The sequence below is a fragment of the Mugil cephalus genome, chromosome 11 (genome assembly GCF_022458985.1).
Source record: "Mugil cephalus isolate CIBA_MC_2020 chromosome 11, CIBA_Mcephalus_1.1, whole genome shotgun sequence".
In the NCBI taxonomy this organism is placed as follows: Eukaryota; Metazoa; Chordata; class Actinopteri; order Mugiliformes; family Mugilidae; genus Mugil; species Mugil cephalus.
The window spans coordinates 27,177,844-27,194,382 of NC_061780.1; the positions used below are offsets into that span (position 1 = coordinate 27,177,844).

General features: G+C 41.3%; 3 protein-coding genes across 5 annotated transcripts in view; 2 read left to right on the forward strand and 1 right to left on the reverse strand.

Moving 5' to 3' along the window:
• LOC125016817 (membrane-spanning 4-domains subfamily A member 4A-like) overlaps window positions 1-5,469 on the forward strand; it is a 5,621-nt gene extending 152 nt beyond the window's left edge. For both annotated transcript variants that reach the window (XM_047599547.1, XM_047599546.1), the window contains exons 2-7: window positions 1,603-1,837; window positions 2,652-2,753; window positions 2,846-2,902; window positions 3,792-3,974; window positions 4,959-5,081; window positions 5,153-5,469. In XM_047599547.1, the coding sequence (XP_047455503.1) occupies window positions 1,634-1,837; window positions 2,652-2,753; window positions 2,846-2,902; window positions 3,792-3,974; window positions 4,959-5,081; window positions 5,153-5,197 (714 nt within the window). In that variant the 5' untranslated portion in view covers window positions 1,603-1,633 and the 3' untranslated portion in view covers window positions 5,198-5,469. The remainder of the gene's footprint in view (window positions 1-1,602; window positions 1,838-2,651; window positions 2,754-2,845; window positions 2,903-3,791; window positions 3,975-4,958; window positions 5,082-5,152) is intronic.
• Window positions 5,470-5,956: 487 nt separating this feature from the next.
• nudt17 (nudix (nucleoside diphosphate linked moiety X)-type motif 17) lies at window positions 5,957-11,021 on the forward strand. 2 transcript variants are annotated; one of them, XM_047599545.1, is made up of 9 exons: window positions 5,957-6,017; window positions 7,059-7,145; window positions 7,410-7,526; window positions 7,615-7,798; window positions 9,000-9,025; window positions 9,097-9,189; window positions 9,840-9,938; window positions 10,467-10,609; window positions 10,765-11,021. In XM_047599545.1, exons 2-9 carry the CDS (start codon window positions 7,071-7,073, stop codon window positions 10,922-10,924), a joined length of 897 nt encoding a protein of 298 aa, XP_047455501.1. In that variant the 5' UTR covers window positions 5,957-6,017; window positions 7,059-7,070; the 3' UTR covers window positions 10,925-11,021. The 2 variants fall into 2 exon arrangements, with proteins under 2 accessions (XP_047455501.1, XP_047455500.1); XM_047599544.1 differs by having other exon boundaries at window positions 6,012-6,151.
• Window positions 11,022-11,291: 270 nt separating this feature from the next.
• Window positions 11,292-15,839, reverse strand: LOC125016584 (leucine-rich repeats and immunoglobulin-like domains protein 1). The gene is made up of 7 exons (XM_047599141.1): window positions 15,612-15,839; window positions 15,057-15,437; window positions 14,696-14,980; window positions 14,518-14,605; window positions 14,239-14,296; window positions 11,892-11,918; window positions 11,292-11,852 (listed from the first exon to the last, which is right to left on the reverse strand). Exons 1-6 carry the CDS (start codon window positions 15,661-15,663, stop codon window positions 11,892-11,894), a joined length of 891 nt encoding a protein of 296 aa, XP_047455097.1. The 5' UTR covers window positions 15,664-15,839; the 3' UTR covers window positions 11,292-11,852.
• Between the last annotated feature and the right edge of the window lie 700 nt (window positions 15,840-16,539).

The window sequence follows — 16,539 nt, forward strand, 5'->3', positions numbered from 1 at the left end:
GAGAATATTAGTTTATGTTATTTGACTTTGTGCTTCAGTTTTAATATTTCTGATACTGCGCAACACTCGTTTCCGGGAAATTTCTGGGCACCTGAGCTTTGTTCGTTTGTTTAGACGATTTTTATCTTTAATAAAAATAAGATTTAAAACGTATATTTTTTGTGTGATACTAAAGTGCTGACATTGACATAGAACTAAAATGAGAAGTCATTCTCGAAGAATTAGCACTTCCTCTTTAAGACACGTCACTCTTCGCCAGACTCCATTTAAAATTGGTAGATTTTAAGGTTTATCTGTCTTTTTAAGGTTGTAGACACACACTGAATCTACTTAAAGCAGGTTTTTCGACTCGTAAGGCTTCGCTGCTAAATTCGGCCACACAATTAAATTAATAATTCAATTAACATTGGCTATATAGGACTTACGGACTCCGAAAACTCTGTTTTTGATTTGTCACATAACCAAAGATTCAAGATGAAACACAAACTAAAACCAACAGAATTATCATTTAAGAAATTTATTACGATATTTTTATTTAGTGTGAGTTAAATTTACATTGTGAAATATAGGATATATATCCAGGTATATTTATTATTTGTTGTAGAGCAGCATGGTGACAGCAAAGCACTCTGGGAATTGTATTCCGCTACTTTCCTCTGCTGAAGCTTTGACGCTCAGTGTTTCACTTCCTGTCTTCCACGTCTTTTAGTGGACGGATGTAACTTCACATTCAGCAAAATCCCAAACAAAAACCAAACAATTAGAGAAATTTACCGTCATCCTGTGCTGTCGTTCCCTAATTCCATCATGAGACATTATATGCTCTTTAAGAACCAAGTGTCTAAAATTTGTCCGTCCGAAGACTAAAGAGATGCACTTTAAAGTTTTGAATGGTGTGTGAATTTTTACGAATTCAACGATTCAGATTTGAGACGAATAAATGTGAATTTTGAGAGGATACTGAAACTATGATTTATTCTTTAAATGTATTCTCACACAGGTGTGATGGGCTGATACACACAACTCTAATTTATCTACTTATTTATGGTTTTGTCTCAGAAAACTGGCTGCATGATGGTTAATGTGAGATTTTATGTTTCATAACGAGTTTCTCTCCTTCACTGCCGCCATTGAGACAGTGAAGAAATGTTCAAGTTGATTGAGAAAAAGAATCTGCAAAGAAAGTCCTGATGATGATGATGACTTTGTTTTCATTATATTTTCAGATTGTCACAAGCTACTTTTTCTGATAAATTGTACATATGTACAATTGAATTTGTTAAGTTTTTTTTTTTTTTTTAATGAATTTGTTAATTAAAAAAACTATGGTGTTAGTCTCCTCTCCATCCTGGTTGTGCCTGACTCCGCCCAACTCACAAACCCCACCCCACTACAGTCCTTTTTCTAGGCTACGCTGCAAGGAAACCAGCAAAGCGACATAGATCACATTAACGATGTTACATTCTTGATTCTTCAAGAAAAACTAAATCTTAACAGTAAGATGTGAGGGGGCGTGGCTAGACAAAGCGTGGGTAGGTGGGTGGAGTCAGGCTTAGCCTAATTGTTTTCTTTTTCTTTGTTGTATCGTTGTTTCTCCTCTAGATATTCCCAGAATTCCCTCTGATCTCTTATCATGGCGTCCACGTCCGTCACCACGCTGGGAGGAGTTGTGGTCGTGACTCAAGTTATTCCCAAGAATGAAAATTCCATCCCGCTCCAGAGTCCTGATGACGTCCCCCTACAGGTCCCGCCTCCTGTGACAGACGCCCCGCCCTCCCCACCCAAGGTGGACGACATGACTGCCGCCTTTCTGCGGGGGCAGCCACACGGCCTTGGGGTAAGCGAACCGTTACTGCACAAGTTCCTGTATCAACACCTGGAAAAACCTGGTGGAAACATAGGCTGTATATAAATATGGACGCCACGTCCCCACTTCCTCTCCTTGGTCAAACTGATGCTATTGTCCTGGGGATATGGGCAGCGCCATCTTGTGACTTTGGAGCCCCAATCACTATCCTCCGCCCACTCTTCCTCCAGACTCACTGGTGTTTTCCTTTAATTAATCCTACGCTCTGCTCCACCTGAACCAGCTACAAGGACACGTTGGATTATACACTGAACTTATTTAAAAATAGATTTTACAACTCTCAGGGTCCCACGGGACCTCTTTATGGAGCGGTTGGCATGGCAACTGGTGGTCTCCGTTATGTCACATTCTGTTTCTATAGCGTGAAATAACGAACTAAAACACACGAAACAAAAGAAAAAAAAACTGCCACCACCAATATTATATTAACTCCCTAAAATGACAGAAACCATCCTGGAAAAAAGAATTATTTGATGTGTATTTTAGTGTCATAATTTGGCCCATGATTTATAAATGTTCCACAGTCAGTAGCTTTTAGCAGCCATTTTCAAAATGGCCGCACTCATTGATTTTTTTTCAGTCAGTTATTGGTAAATATTGTCTGCGCTAACATGATTAAATGACTATCAGAACCTGTAGCAAATTAGCAGAAATGTTCCGAATACAATTAACTGTTTTTTGTCCTCATGTATAAAATCTGATTGTGCTCGTGAAGATCATTTGAAGAGGCTGCTGATAATGACCAGTAACAGTCGAGACTCTTCTGTGGTTTTTGTTTTCTCAGGCTGTTCAGATCATGATCGGTTTGCTGGGAGCTCTGTTCAGTCTGACCGCCGTCTACTCTTGGTTCCTGATGATGTACGCTCCGTTCGGCCTCGCCGTCGCTGTACGTGAACCTGATTGTTAGCCGTCGGTTCTCTGAAGCAAAACCTTTAAACTGTAACTAACGGATTTTCTCGTGTCTCTGCTGTCGTTCAGTTCGTGGTTTCAGGTTCTCTGACTCTGGCTGCAGGGAGACGGACTTCACTCAGACTGGTGAGTCTTCTATCTTCTGTCTTCCATTGACTTCCTTTAGTCTCCAGAGCCAACTTTAGTCTTGGTGGCTTTGAATCTTTGAATATTCCTGAGAGACTTTAGTCCATGTTGACGTGATGGCGTCATCTATTGACTGTGGACTTTGAATTTCTCAGTCATCATATCAGAATTTCTTTTCTTCTGTCTCAATATTTCATCAAATCCAAAAACAACTGACAACAGATTCAACTGATGTAGTTTTTATTGTCTTCTGGCTCCTTTAGAGTCTATTCATACGATTCTACATCGACTATGAACCACATGGAGACTGGACTCATAGAATCTGAACTTTTTGCCACCACCTAGAGAGCAAGTGGTTCCCAATCCTCTCCAACTCAGGGCCCCTTTAAGTCTCAGAAATTTTCATGACACACCTTGGACCCCTTAAGTACAGAGGCCATGTAATGTGAGAGCACTTTTTTATTGGAGATTGAACGTAAATGACTGAACTGAATACAGGAGAAACATGTTGGAAGCTCCACAGTCGCTAATACAGCATCTGTAACACCCTCAGTATCACTGTCCATCAGCACCACATAGATATCAATCATTCTAGGAGCTGTCCATCAGCACCACATAGATATCAATCATTCAAGGAGCTGTCCATCAGCACCACATAGATATCAATCATTCTAGGAGCTGTCCATCAGCACCACATAGATATCAATCATTCTAGGAGCTGTCCATCAGCACCACATAGATATCAATCATTCAAGGAGCTGTCCATCAGCACCACATAGATATTGATCATTCTAGGAGCTGTCCATCAGCACCACATAGATTTCAGCCATAGTGACCAGCGTCCTCTCAGACTGAATGTTTCTGGGTGATGTCCCCGTCCTCTCTGCAGGTCTGGGCGTCTCTGGCGTCCAATGTCCTCAGCGTCCTGTTGGGTCTGGCCTGTGTGTCCTACATGTGTTGGCTCTTTGTTGTCGTCCATCCCTCAGACCTGTTGTGTGACGTCCCCGTTAACATCAGCGTGGAAACATCTAGAAGGAGGAACAACTGCTACGAGCACACCTGGGTGATGGATGTAGGTTCACCACTGGTCCTGGTCTGAGACAGACCCAGGGCTTCCTGTAACTCCTCCTCCTCCTCCTCCTTCTCCTCCCTCTTCTACTCCTTCTTCTTTTTTACTCCTTATTTTTACTCCTTTTACTCCTTATTACTCCTCCTCCTCCTTCTTTTTGTTATTACCATTCCCCTCCTTCTTCTACTCCTCCTTCCTCCCCTCCTCCTTCATCTTCTTCTCTCCTCCTCCTCCTCCTTCCTCCCCTCCTCCTTCATCTTCTTCTCTCCTCCTCCTCCTTCTTCTCCTCCTCCTCCTTCATCTTCTTCTCTCCTCCTCCTCCTCCTTCTTCTACTCCTCCTTCCTCCCCTCCTCCTTCATCTTCTTCTCTCCTCTTCCTCCTCCTCCTCCTCCTTCTTCTTCTTCTCTCCTCCTCCTCCTCCTCCTCCTCCCTCCTTCTTCTACTCCTCCTTCCTCCCCTCCTCCTTCATCTTCTTCTCTCCTCCTCCTCCTCCTCCTTCTCCTCCTCCTCCTCCCTCCTTCTTCTACTCCTCCTTCCTCCCCTCCTCCTTCATCTTCTTCTCTCCCCCTCCTCCTTCATCTTCTCCTCTCCTCCTCCTCCTCCTCCTTCTTCTTCTACTCCTCCTTCCTCCCCTCCTCCTTCATCTTCTTCTCTCCTCCTCCTCCTTCTTCTACTCCTCTTCCTCCCCTCCTCCTTCATCTTCTTGTCTCCTCCTCCTCCTTCATCTTCTCCTCTCCTCCTCCTTCTTCTACTCCTCCTTCCTCCCCTCCTCCTACTCCTTCTTCTACTCCTCCTTCCTCTCCTCCTCCTCCTCCTCCTCCTCCTTCCTCTCCTCCTCCTCCTCCTCCTCCTCCTCCTCCTCTTCCTCCTCCTCCTTTTTCTACTCCTCCTTCCTCCTCCTCCTCCTTCCTCTCCTCCTCCTCCTTTTTCTACTCCTCCTTCCTCCTCCTCATCCTTCATCTTCTCCTCTCCTCCTGTGTTTTCAGAGAATCCTCTACGGACTCCAGGGCCTCCTCCTGGTTCTCCTCGTCCTGCAGGTGTGCGTCTCCGTCACCGTCTCCGTCTTCTCTGTGAAAGCCGTCAGACGTCAACGTAGCCACGTCTCCATGGTAACAAGAGCTCGAATTCACTGTTCATTTCTTCAGAAATGGTCAAACATGCTAAAGAGTTTGTCCTGCAGGTGGAGGATGATGACTGCAGTTCTCTGCTGCCGGAGGAGGAGTAGGAGGAGTAGGAGGAGGAGGAGGAGCAGGAGGAGGAGCAGGAGGAGGAGCAGGACCTCCATCCGGCCCCAGCCTCTGGAGGCCACTACAAATACTTTTAAAGCACTATTCCACTCTTTATTGTCTGTGACGCTCTGGTCCTGGTTCGTTTATTTCTGCAGAAATCAGAAGGAAACATGTTGGTTTAGTTTTAGACGACCAGAGTAAAGGATGATGATGTTTCTGCTCGTTTGTTTGCAAAGAAACAATAAAAATCACACTTTTTGTACACTGATTGATTTCTGTCTGACATCGAAATACAAAACTGATACTAATGGAAGGAGAGGAGAGGAGGAAGGGAGGAAACGAGGAAAGGAAGAGGAGGGGAGGACGGAAGGAAGGAAAGGGGAGGAGAGAAGGAAAGTGAGGAAGGAAGATTGTGAAGGGAAGAATGGGATGAAGGAAAGAAGGTAGGAAGGAGGAAAAGAGGGGAGAAGAAAGATAGAATGGAAGGAAGGAATGAGAAGAACTGACTGATGGGAGGGAGGAAGAAAGGACAGAAGAAAAGGAGAAGAGAAGGAAGGAACGGAAGATAGAGCAAAACAAGGAAGGAGAAAAGGAAGTTAATTTCTTGAAGCCTTTACTCTTATCGTCTCATATTTGTCACATTTTAAATAATTCCTTTAAATTCTCATCACGTGTTAAAATAAAAGAAGAAGAAGAAAACGCGTGAAGCTTTTTTTTCTATTTTATCAAACTGAAGTCTTTTATTTAGAAGGGGCAGAACCGGATGTAGAGTCTGGCTAAGATGCGCTAGCGGAAGTTAGCTCCTGTCTCTTCGGTGTGAGTTTCTACGGTTCTTTTCTTCTTAGTATCATTATATTTAAACGTAAAAAGAGACAGTGACGTCTCTGAAAGGTTATGCAGAAAGATAACACGTTTATTTATTTAAATGTAGCCGCGGTTAACTAGAGATGGTTAGTTAACGTTATTTACCTTCTGTCTTTAATATCTGCCCCTCTAACTTTAATATTTACCCCTCTGTTTTTAATATTTACCCTCTAACTTTAATATTTACCCCTCTGTTTTTAATATTTACCCTCTAACTTTAATATTTACCCCTCTGTTTTTAATATTTACCCTCTAACTTTAATATTTACCCCTCTGTTTTTAATATTTACCCTCTAACTTTAATATTTACCCCTCTGTTTTTAATATTTACCCTCTAACTTTAATATTTACCCCTCTGTCTCTGCCCTCTCCTGTGATCAACTTGCTGAGCTCAATAACACAAACACAAAAATGAAGTGAAAATGAAATCATCATTTTATGTATTGGCTCTGTAACAGGGAAATGTGTGATTGTGTTGAATCCTAAAACTGTAGAATAAATGTTTACACGGAGTCAATGGGACATTTTAGTAGTGAATTTAAAATCTGATGCTACATAAAAACTAATAATGCTTCAAGTCAGTATTTTAGATTCTTGGTCAGACACAAGACTGATAAAAAAAAAAAAAACACCCCCGCCTTAAAAACAGTAGTTTTATGGAAAATGGCTCATTTCTTTATTTATTTACTTATTTATTTTGTTTTAAAAACAGTGACTTTAAGTAATAAAACTGGCATTAAAAGGGTTAAAATCCCCAAAATGATTGAATGTTTGGTTGTTGTTTTAAAGTGTTGAAGCGGTTTAAGAGATTTTTGCAGAAAAACAAGTGGCACGTGCACTAGCTCAGTCAAAATGAGACGGGGTAGAGTAAGTTTTAAAGATTATTAAATTCTCAAAGATAGAGGGATAAATGTCAGAGAAGGAAAGTTATGAAGGAGCAACAGGTAAAATGGGGGCGTGGCCTTTTAAGAACGTGGACATGTGTGTCCACAGGCTGGAGGACACATGGAGGCAATGAGGAGGATCCTGGTCTACGTCCGGAAGGACGGAGCGTCTCCACGGAGAGCACAGTTCATCCAGGTCAGCAGGCCATAATATTAGGAACACCTGCGCTTCTTCTTCGTGTGTTTCAGAGTTTAACGAGTCTCTTCTTCTTCGTGTGTTTCAGAGTTTAACGAGTCTCTTCTTCTTCGTCGGGACGAGTTTCAAAGGGGATCACTTCATTCCGGTCATATGGTTTTCAGGAAACGAGCTTTCTTCTTCGTGTGTTTCAGAGTTTAACGAGTCTCTTCTTCTTCGTGTGTTTCAGAGTTTAACGAGTCTCTTCTTCTTCTTGTGTTTCAGAGTTTAACGAGTCTCTTCTGTGACGGAGGTGATGATGAGGTGGAGGTCAGCTGTTTTCTGGACAGAGACAAGTTCATCGTTCACAGAGGAGACGGAGAAACTCGAGTTCATCTGAAGGTAAAATGATAACTGAATCATCCGTCGATATGTAACAATCACCGCTCTGTCTTTAATAACTGCCCCTCTCTTTGTGTATTTACCCCAGAGACCTGCCTTCTGTCCCATCAAACACCTGTCAGTCACGGAGGCCGCTGCAATCCCATTGGACGTCCGGCAGCGCGGCGTGGACGTGGGTGTGGCCATCCTCCTGCAGACAGCCAATCAGAGAGTGCTTCTGACCCGGAGGGCCAAGGAGCTTCGGATCTTCCCCAACGTCTGGGTTCCTCCAGGTCTGACCGCCGACGTCCAGCGTTGATAGACGTACGATAATTATCGTATCTGTACGATAATTATCGTATCTGTACGATAATATCACCCTGTTACAAAACTCACATAACGTACAAAACGTCGAACAAACACAAACAGTTCTGTTAGTTTATTTAGAGCTGCTCTACTACATGGTCCAGGTAATAATTTACTGTAGGTCACAGTCCTGAGTCACGTCAAATCTGGCATCCAGATAATTTTAATCTTCTGGTTTGATAATTCTGCTGATGCTCCATTTAAATCCCCACGTTGACTTTGAGTCTTTTTGGCATCTAGATGAAACAGTATTTTACTTATTGTAGGAATGTACTTAACATTCCTACTTTTTGGATTGACTTTAATCATTTTTTCAAATTCCAAAGTTGATTCTTGATTTAAATGAAACGTTCATAGTGTTGAAGGAGGATATTTTCCTTTTTTTCCTTCCCAGGATCTTTACACCTTTAAAGTCCATCTACGCACAAATCACGCGACAAATCTCACGTTTAGGACATTTATTTGAGAATAAATACAGAGAATAAGTATTGATTTCAGCGCTGAGTCCTCATCCAAGCAAACACAGTGACCTCGTTCTAACTAGACTCCGCCCACACAGAAGGGAGGAGCTGCCTCTCATGTGTCAGGGAGTTTCTATGTGCAGCCAATTAGCTTTGTCTGGTTTCCAGCGTATGAAATATTGGGGTGTGATGTGTCGTAGTCAGTGAAGAAGCTGCAGCGAAGCGGAAAACAACTCCTTATACGGAGAGAAAGCGGAAGTAACATTCTTCCTGATTCTTCCCAGTGTTATACACAGACTGAAGGTCTTAACCCCTTAAAACCCAACAAGAATGAACTATTTGGTTGGGAAATAAATAAATAAATAAGACAAGACAAATGTATATAATCAGCCTTCGCATAATTAAAACCACATTTCATATTCACTGTTTTAGATTTGATAACAACCAAATATTTGGTCTAATTTCTATTTGGTTTATTGTTTTAAAGCCAAAGCGACGTCTTATTTAGAAACGTATAAAGTTTGTGTGAAAAATATAATAATAATATAATGATGATGATGATTAGTGATATTTTTAATAATTGTGCCTGGACTTTATTCAGTCTGGAGCCCTTTTATTGTTTGTTCGTTTTATTTGTGCTGTTTAATATTTTCTCTTTGTGTGACAGGCGGCCATGTTGAAGGGGGCGAGACGGTAAATATGTCAGATTTATTTTTTCTTTTATTTTATGTGAGTTCTGAGCTGAATAAACTCTGGTGCTGTAGCTGCTGGATGCAGGACTCAGGGAGTTAAAGGAGGAAACTGGACTCAAACTGGAGCCTGAGGAAGTTTCTCCAGCGATACTGGGGCTGTGGGAGGTGAGAGGCCACGCGTTCGCACACCGGCCAATTCATTAGGTACCGACGCTGCTCAGTGGATAAGACGCCCCCTCCATCTGTGACTTACATTCACTCACTAAATAAAAGGAACAGAACTCTTTGTACCATTGTCTTTAATTTAAGATTTTAAAGATAACTCTGCACCCAATATACACACTTAACAAATTACAAATAAATACCAAAAAAGTCAGAAATATATAATATAAAGGCCCTGATCACAGAATAAAAATCCTGTAAATAAGTCAAAAATATTAATAAATTATAAATACAACAAAAATCAACATCAAACTATTTAAATAACCGCACAGTTTACACACAATAACGCTGCATTTACACTGTAGAGAAACATCGAATAACAAACAACATACACATAAAATAACTACAGCTATAATATGAAAAACTATACATGACTGATGTGATTAGCAGATGGAAAGAACTGTAGATTAATATGCAAATAATAATATTACTACTAATAATAATGTTTTAGACAATTTCAGCTGCAACGCAACAAACAACTAGTGTGAAAAGCATTTTATTGCCTGATGTGTGTCTACAGCAGCACCTCATTCATTCATTCATTCATTCATTCATTCATTGAGGATGTGTGTGTCTGTGTGCGTGTCCCTCAGTCGGTGTTTCCTCCCATGTTGTCCAGAGGACTTCCTGTGAGACATCACATCGTGGTCTACATGTTGCTGCACTCGTCCCTCTCTCACCAGCAGCTTCAGGTCAGGACACGTCTCCGTCTCCGTCTCCTCCCTGGACACAGAAACTCATCTGATGTTTAGAGTCGAGAGGAGACGTTTCATCTGAGGCGCTTCTTCAGGAAGTTTAAAGAGGTTTAAACAGAAACTAAAGTCCATTAACTCATAGATACTGATGAGACTTCACCAGAGTTAAAACACTTTTCAATGGAAACAAAGACCTGAAGAACCTGAAGAAGCTCCTGAGATGAAACGAAACCACAGATTCTGATCCGTCCAGGTCTCAGGCTGATTAATGCTGTCACTTCATTATTATGTTTTCTGTCCTATTTGTTCATTATTTATTCTCTTCATTGTTTAAATATTTATTTTTGCATATTTGCATGTGCACAGGATGTCTCTGCTGGTTGAGTCAGATTTAATTTTAATGCTCCTCTCTTATTGTGCTGGGAGCCGTAAACTGAACTGGGATGAATAAAGTTTCTGAGCTGATGTGGACCATGTGGACATCGCCGTGTCCTCTGTGTCCTCTGTGTCCTCTGTCCTCTGCAGGCCCATCTGAGCCCGTCCCCCGCTGAGGTCAGTGCTTGTGTTTGGGCCGACAGCCGGCTGGTCAGAGCCGTGGTGTCGGCTGTGGACGGGGACGGAGACGGAGACGGAGACGTCCCAGTGGACGACCTGCCGAGCAGCATCAGGTATCACAGCTGGAACTGGAGCCGCGTGACAACAGACTCTAACCAAAGGCTCTGAAGTCTCACACATTTCAATAAGTTCACACAACACACATGACTTTACTAAGTTTGAAACTTGAGCGCAGCAGAGCGACCTTTGACCTCCCGCTGTGCTCCAGTGTTTCTCAGGTGTCTGCAGACGGAGCTCTGACCGACTCCTCCCTCCCTCTGGCGGTTTTTATCAATCGGGCCCCGGCCAGCGGTCCGGACGTGGAGCGGGTCAGCACCGGCACCAAGTTCGCCCTGGAGCTGTGGCTGAGGAGACTGGAAAGACCCTGACCCCTGACCCCTGACCCCTGACCCCTGGATCAGACTTTCATTTAATCTGTCATGAACGTTGTTGCTGCTTTTCTAAATTAAACTCAGATTCTGTTCATTTCTTCTTCACGTCTCAAAATTATTCTCACATTTTGAGTCACTTTAAATCGGACCAGTGTCACCTACACTTATAAATAAAATACCGCCACAAACTTAAATTCAAAGAGTATAGACCCCTTCACAGTTTGTAAACAGTGTGATGTTTTGTGAGGGGCGGGGCTTAGCTGGAGGCAAAACATCTCAAACACTACAGCCTGTAAACACTGGCAGGTAGGGCTGTCTCCATATCAGATTTTCACCTAACGATTATCGTGGGCCAAAAAAAAAAATGTCACGATAACAACATTGCAACACATCTACTGAGAAGAAGAAGATGAAAAGATGATGATTTGTGGGTAGAATTTACTTTTTGATGATTTTTTTCACTGAAGAAAACTGAGCAAACCAACCTTCCCCTGGTTCCTCTGCATTACACTTCATTCACATACTTACAGACAAAAGACAAAATTTACTCCTTGACAGACAAACAAATCAATAAATTTTAACGCTGAACATTTTATTTGTAGATAATTCATACATACATTCATAGATAACAAAGGATAAGTCATGTGAAGCTTGTGGGAAAGACAAAGTCATGAATGATTCTGATACTTGACTCAAGTTTAAAATACTTCAAATAACTTAAAATGTTTAAACAACAGAATAAACTCAAGTCTTTTACTGAACGATCAATCAGGAGTTAAATTAGTCGTCTTTCAGCTTTGTTTGAATTATGAATCATGGCCTTAAAGTCAGTGTTGAAAAGACCAGAATCTGTTCTATTTTCTGTTCTGAACTGAAGACATGATAAACCACTAACAGCATCCAGTCCATCAGGTCGGCTCCAGCAGATATTTTACAGCTTAGAGAGGTGATGTTCTTCTGAGCATCACAGCTGCTCTGTAGCATCTGGAGGCTACAACAGAAAGTTCAAACAACACAGATGATATCAGATAAAGAAAAACATCAGAGTTCATTATCTAGAGCTGCACCATCTGAAACCTCAAAATTATCACATGTTCTCAGATGTTCCCTTTGTTGGTGAGTTTTCTCACATTTTATTTACCAGATATGTTGTTTATCTTATTTAGTCCAGACCTTCTGGGCTCATGGAAGTAGTAACTGTTAAGGGTTTGTTTTACTGTGGATAGTGCTGTCAAAATTAACACGTTAACGTGGATTAATCCATCATCGTGACTGATGTGATTAACTTTAACTCAGTGAAGCGTCTGCAGCAGAACGACTGTGAACGTGTCTCAGTTTGTCCAAGTAGCGTTAGCGTTAGCACCAGCTGATCCGGTAGTGACAGGCAGCAGAACCAACCCATAAAGATGGAAGACACTAAACAGCACGTTGGTCCTCTACATGGGACATTTGAGGACAAAGAAACCAAGAGGGACCAGTGGAGACACATAAAGTATCATCACACTCTGCAGGAAGGAGTTTTCTTTCCAGCTTCAAACAGCACATGAACCAAGCCACATCAACTCTGAGATTAATCTCATTAAACATTCTAATCCTTTGACAGCACTAATTGTGGATGAATCAGTTCCATTTACAAACTCCCCTGTTTCAAACACACTAGTGAGCATCAACCCAAGTTAACCTGCATGAGTTGGTTTACAGCCTCAGTTTAAGTTTCTCTGACCTCAGGTCTTATCCACTGACTTCTTTGTACCCGGTTTACAGGTAACTGCAGTACTCAGTCAATCTTTTACTAACATATAGTTTATCTGTCCATCCTCTAACAATCCCTGTTACATGTGTGTTGAACGAGTGTTGAGTGCAGGCTTGTTATTATTGTACAGTTGAAAGGTTTTGAGCAGTGTAATAATAAATCAGATGTGAATTCTAGTGAGTTTATGTGAGAGACTGTTCTCAGTTGCAGATATATTGCTTCTTTCTGGAGTCTGTTTGCTCAGGAACAATGAAATGCCATCAACAAAGATTTGATAAATGGAAATTTTAAACGTTCGACAGCACTAGTTGTCACAATATTTATTAATTCTGTGAGTGCAGCTTATTGTTATTATACGACTGAAACTTGTTGTTTATTTGTTGTTTTTTTTAAGCAGTGCAATCATAAATTCATCTGCATTAACCCTTATGAGTTCTCTAGTATTTTATCAATGACTCACTTTACGTCAGAAACAAGAAGAGAAGCTTCCTTCTGCTTTCGTGGTAGGAAGTGACAGTTTCAACACATGTGCTTCTCACATCATAACATATTGTGGATATTGCAGAAGAAGATTTGTAACCAGAGTGGTACAAAACAACAACTCCTCTGTTCAAAGATAAACATCATCCATCTAAATGAAGTCTATGGAGTGAATGTGAAGTCTGAGATGTGAGAAGCCACATGTGTTGAAACAAACACTTCCGTGTTCTGTTAAGAATCAAGAAAAAAAAACACACTATCTGGCAAAAAAAAAAAAAAAAAACAACAAAAAAAAAACATCCCCTCTAGACTGTGGGCGGAGCTCCTCCAGCTTTGACTCAGATCTTGTATTGATGATGTCAGAGTCTGAGTCTACAGATCATCCCAAACATTCTCTATGGGGTTCAGGTCTGGACTCTGGTCTGGTCTCATGCTCCCTGAACCTCTTTCACTATCTGAGCCCCATGAATCCTGGTGGTGTCGTCTTGGAATATGGAAGAAAAACTAGTGATTTGACTATTCTCCAACCACTGCATCAGTTGGTCTTAAATAACTTGTTGAATACGAGCTGAAAGATAATCGCATGAACTATTTCTCACCAGGAGACGCTGAGCTATTAGTTCAATTAGATCTAGGTGGAGACTTGTTGGTTTTGGCCAGGCTGTGTATATTATTATATCATGTTAAGAAAACAAGCTCCAACTTCCTGTTCAGTAATTGTTAGAGTTCATAGTAGGGGATCTTTTGAACCTAACTGATGAGCTCTTTCCAGTCTTTTTGCTATGCTACACCTATCCCACTTACAGCTCCTGAAAACCATGAGGCTGAAATCAAATGACAACTGTCTATCCAACTATCAAAAAATTCTTCGTTTTAGGGTCAGAGCTTCAAAATGAGCTCTTGCATTTTACAGTTTTAGACACAGAACATATTTAATAACATCATCTAACTTCTCTGAACATTTCAATTCATTTTTAAATTCAGTTTTCAGTTGGATGTCATTCGGATTGTTGAGGTGGTGTTAAGTCAGTAGTGTGTAGTGTGTGTTAATTCATGTGTATATGAGGGTGTTCTTCACCTTTACTTCCACATGTCTCTCAGCTGCTGATCTGCTCCTGTCCTGCAAACAACACGTCCTGTGAAGACGCCCAGAGGTTAGAGGAGGAAACAGGACTTTTAGGAACTGAAAATATTCCTTATAAGAACAGACGTTAGTTTAAAGTTATAGCTGTTGTCTCATTCTATTCTACAGCAGAAAATGTGTCAGTGAAATCCGTTTCATAGAAAAGTTTATAGTTTAATTAATGCAGTGTTGACTGTAATGAAACACAGACAGTGATTTGTGGGTAGAATTTACCTTTTGATGATGACTGAAGCCACGATGATGATGAGAACTGTGTGTCCACTGAACAGAACCAGACGGACGACTGTCACTTTGTTGATTCCTGTGAGAAGATTCGTTAGATACAAACAATAAAGATGTTGCTCTGCAGATATTCCAGTGATTCACTGAAGAAAACTCTGATCAAACCAACCTTCCCCTGGTTCCTCTGGTTTCCCTGGTTCCACCTGCAGGCTGCGCTGCAGAGACTGTGTCTTCATGTTGTTCTTCAGAGCACAGGTGTAGTTCCCAGAATCCTTTGCAGTCACGGAGCTAAGATGGAGGGTGGGGCCAGACTGTGAGAGGGCGTGTCCATCTTTGAACCAGGTGACGTCCAGCTGGTGGAAAGTGCAGTGTGCAGTACACTGCAGTGAGACTGATTCACCTGTAGACAATGTGTTCTTGTTCCTGGAGCTCTGTATCATCATCTGAATCCCATCTAAAATAAAAGACTTCATTAGTTTCATTTAACATCCATTAATATTTGTGTCACAATCATGATCTGATGTTCTTACCAACAACAAAGACTCTCACTCCTGTTGTGTTAGTAAAATGTCCTGCTCCATTATCAGCTTCCATCCTGAATCTGAAGCTTGCGTCGTCTTTCTTCTGAATATCTATGATCTGTAAAGTGCAGTTTCTCTTCTTGTCTCCCAGGTATTGATAGCGAGGGTCGTTGTTTGTTGAATTACTGTCGTACACAGACGGGGTGTTGCTATGACAGATTGGATGGTTCTGACACCAGACGACTCTGACGATCTTCAGTTTCTCATCTTTTCCATTTATCTCGACAGACGTTGCTGGTGTGAAGGTGCAGGGGAGGGTGACAGTCGATCCTTCTACAGCACAAGTTCTTATAAAAGGATAAACTATAGATGGTTCAAGACTCACTGCACCTGAAAGACCACAACACCATTGTATAGTGAGAGTACTCCAGCTGGCTTTGAAATCCATTCATTCTACCACAGACACAGAACAGGACGAACTGGGACACAACAATAAAAACACATAAATAGTTAAACATTTCTAGATTTCATTCAGCAGTGACCCAGACTGAGTCCACGAGTTACCTGGCAGCAGCAGCAGAAAGCACCAATGAATCAGTTTGTGTTGAACCCCCATCTTCCTGTTTTAGCCACTTTACTTCTAGTTCTTTCTTCGACTGCAGTGGTGGTGATGAGTGACTGAGGGAAAGGAGAGATGGTCAGTTACATGGTTTTTGTTGCGACTTCATTATTTCTCATGTCTCCTGAGACATTTTTCCTGAGAAGTATTTCTAACTCACTGTTAGGAAATAAATAGGTCTAGTTTCATCCAAAACACTGTGTCATTGTATCGTAGGTTTGCGTCAACTAGATGTTGCAGAACGACTGTCCAGCTTCCTCTCATCTCAACCTGCAACCTGTGAGGACACCACCTGTCAGTCAAAGCAGCCACGCCCCTTTATTCTGTTTCTTAAATCTAATTTAAACACGTGAGTCACATTTTAGTCATTTATCCTTCACAGCTTTATTCTCGTTTTAAAAGTCATTTTGTACTTATTACATTTAGTCAAACTCCAACTCTACGTCGTGTTTAGACATAATATTAATCAGAATCTTTCTTGTTTTAAACCAGTTTGATTGAACAAATTTCAAATTAAATAAAAATAAACAGAAGCAGAAGGAAGTCTGGACGGTCTGGACCCGAGGCTGTCACTTTATTTCACAGGATTCAGAACTACTAATTCAGGTACAGACACAATGAGGTGGAACGATTAACAGCGAACACATTTTGAAGCTAAATAAATAAATAACTTACACGAGACTTCATTAAACTAATATAAGTACTAAATAATAAGTACTTAGGTGAGAATTCATGTAACTAGTAAAATATTTAGAATATTTAAAATATTCTGCAGCTGTTCTCGTCTAACACCTGCTCCTTCTGACCAGCAGGTGGCAGCACAGTGCTGATCATCAGCTCATGTTCACACAGGAAGTTCAGAGATTCTTTGCA

What these genes read in the sequence shown, in the direction of transcription:
- nudt17 (XM_047599544.1), top strand. An exon ending in CGATACTGGGGCTGTGGGAG is followed by an intron (nt 9,190 to 9,839) that starts GTGAGAGGCCAC and finishes CGTGTCCCTCAG; the next exon opens with TCGGTGTTTCCTCCCATGTT. An exon ending in GACCTGCCGAGCAGCATCAG is followed by an intron (nt 10,610 to 10,764) that starts GTATCACAGCTG and finishes GCTGTGCTCCAG; the next exon opens with TGTTTCTCAGGTGTCTGCAG.
- LOC125016584 (XM_047599141.1), bottom strand. Translation starts at nt 15,663, where the DNA reads ATGGGGGTTCAACACAAACTGATTCATTGGTGCTTTCTGCTGCTGCTG. An exon ending in CTTTCTGCTGCTGCTGCCAG is followed by an intron (nt 15,438 to 15,611) that starts GTAACTCGTGGA and finishes GTGGTCTTTCAG; the next exon opens with GTGCAGTGAGTCTTGAACCA. An exon ending in ACCAGAGGAACCAGGGGAAG is followed by an intron (nt 14,606 to 14,695) that starts GTTGGTTTGATC and finishes ATCTTCTCACAG; the next exon opens with GAATCAACAAAGTGACAGTC.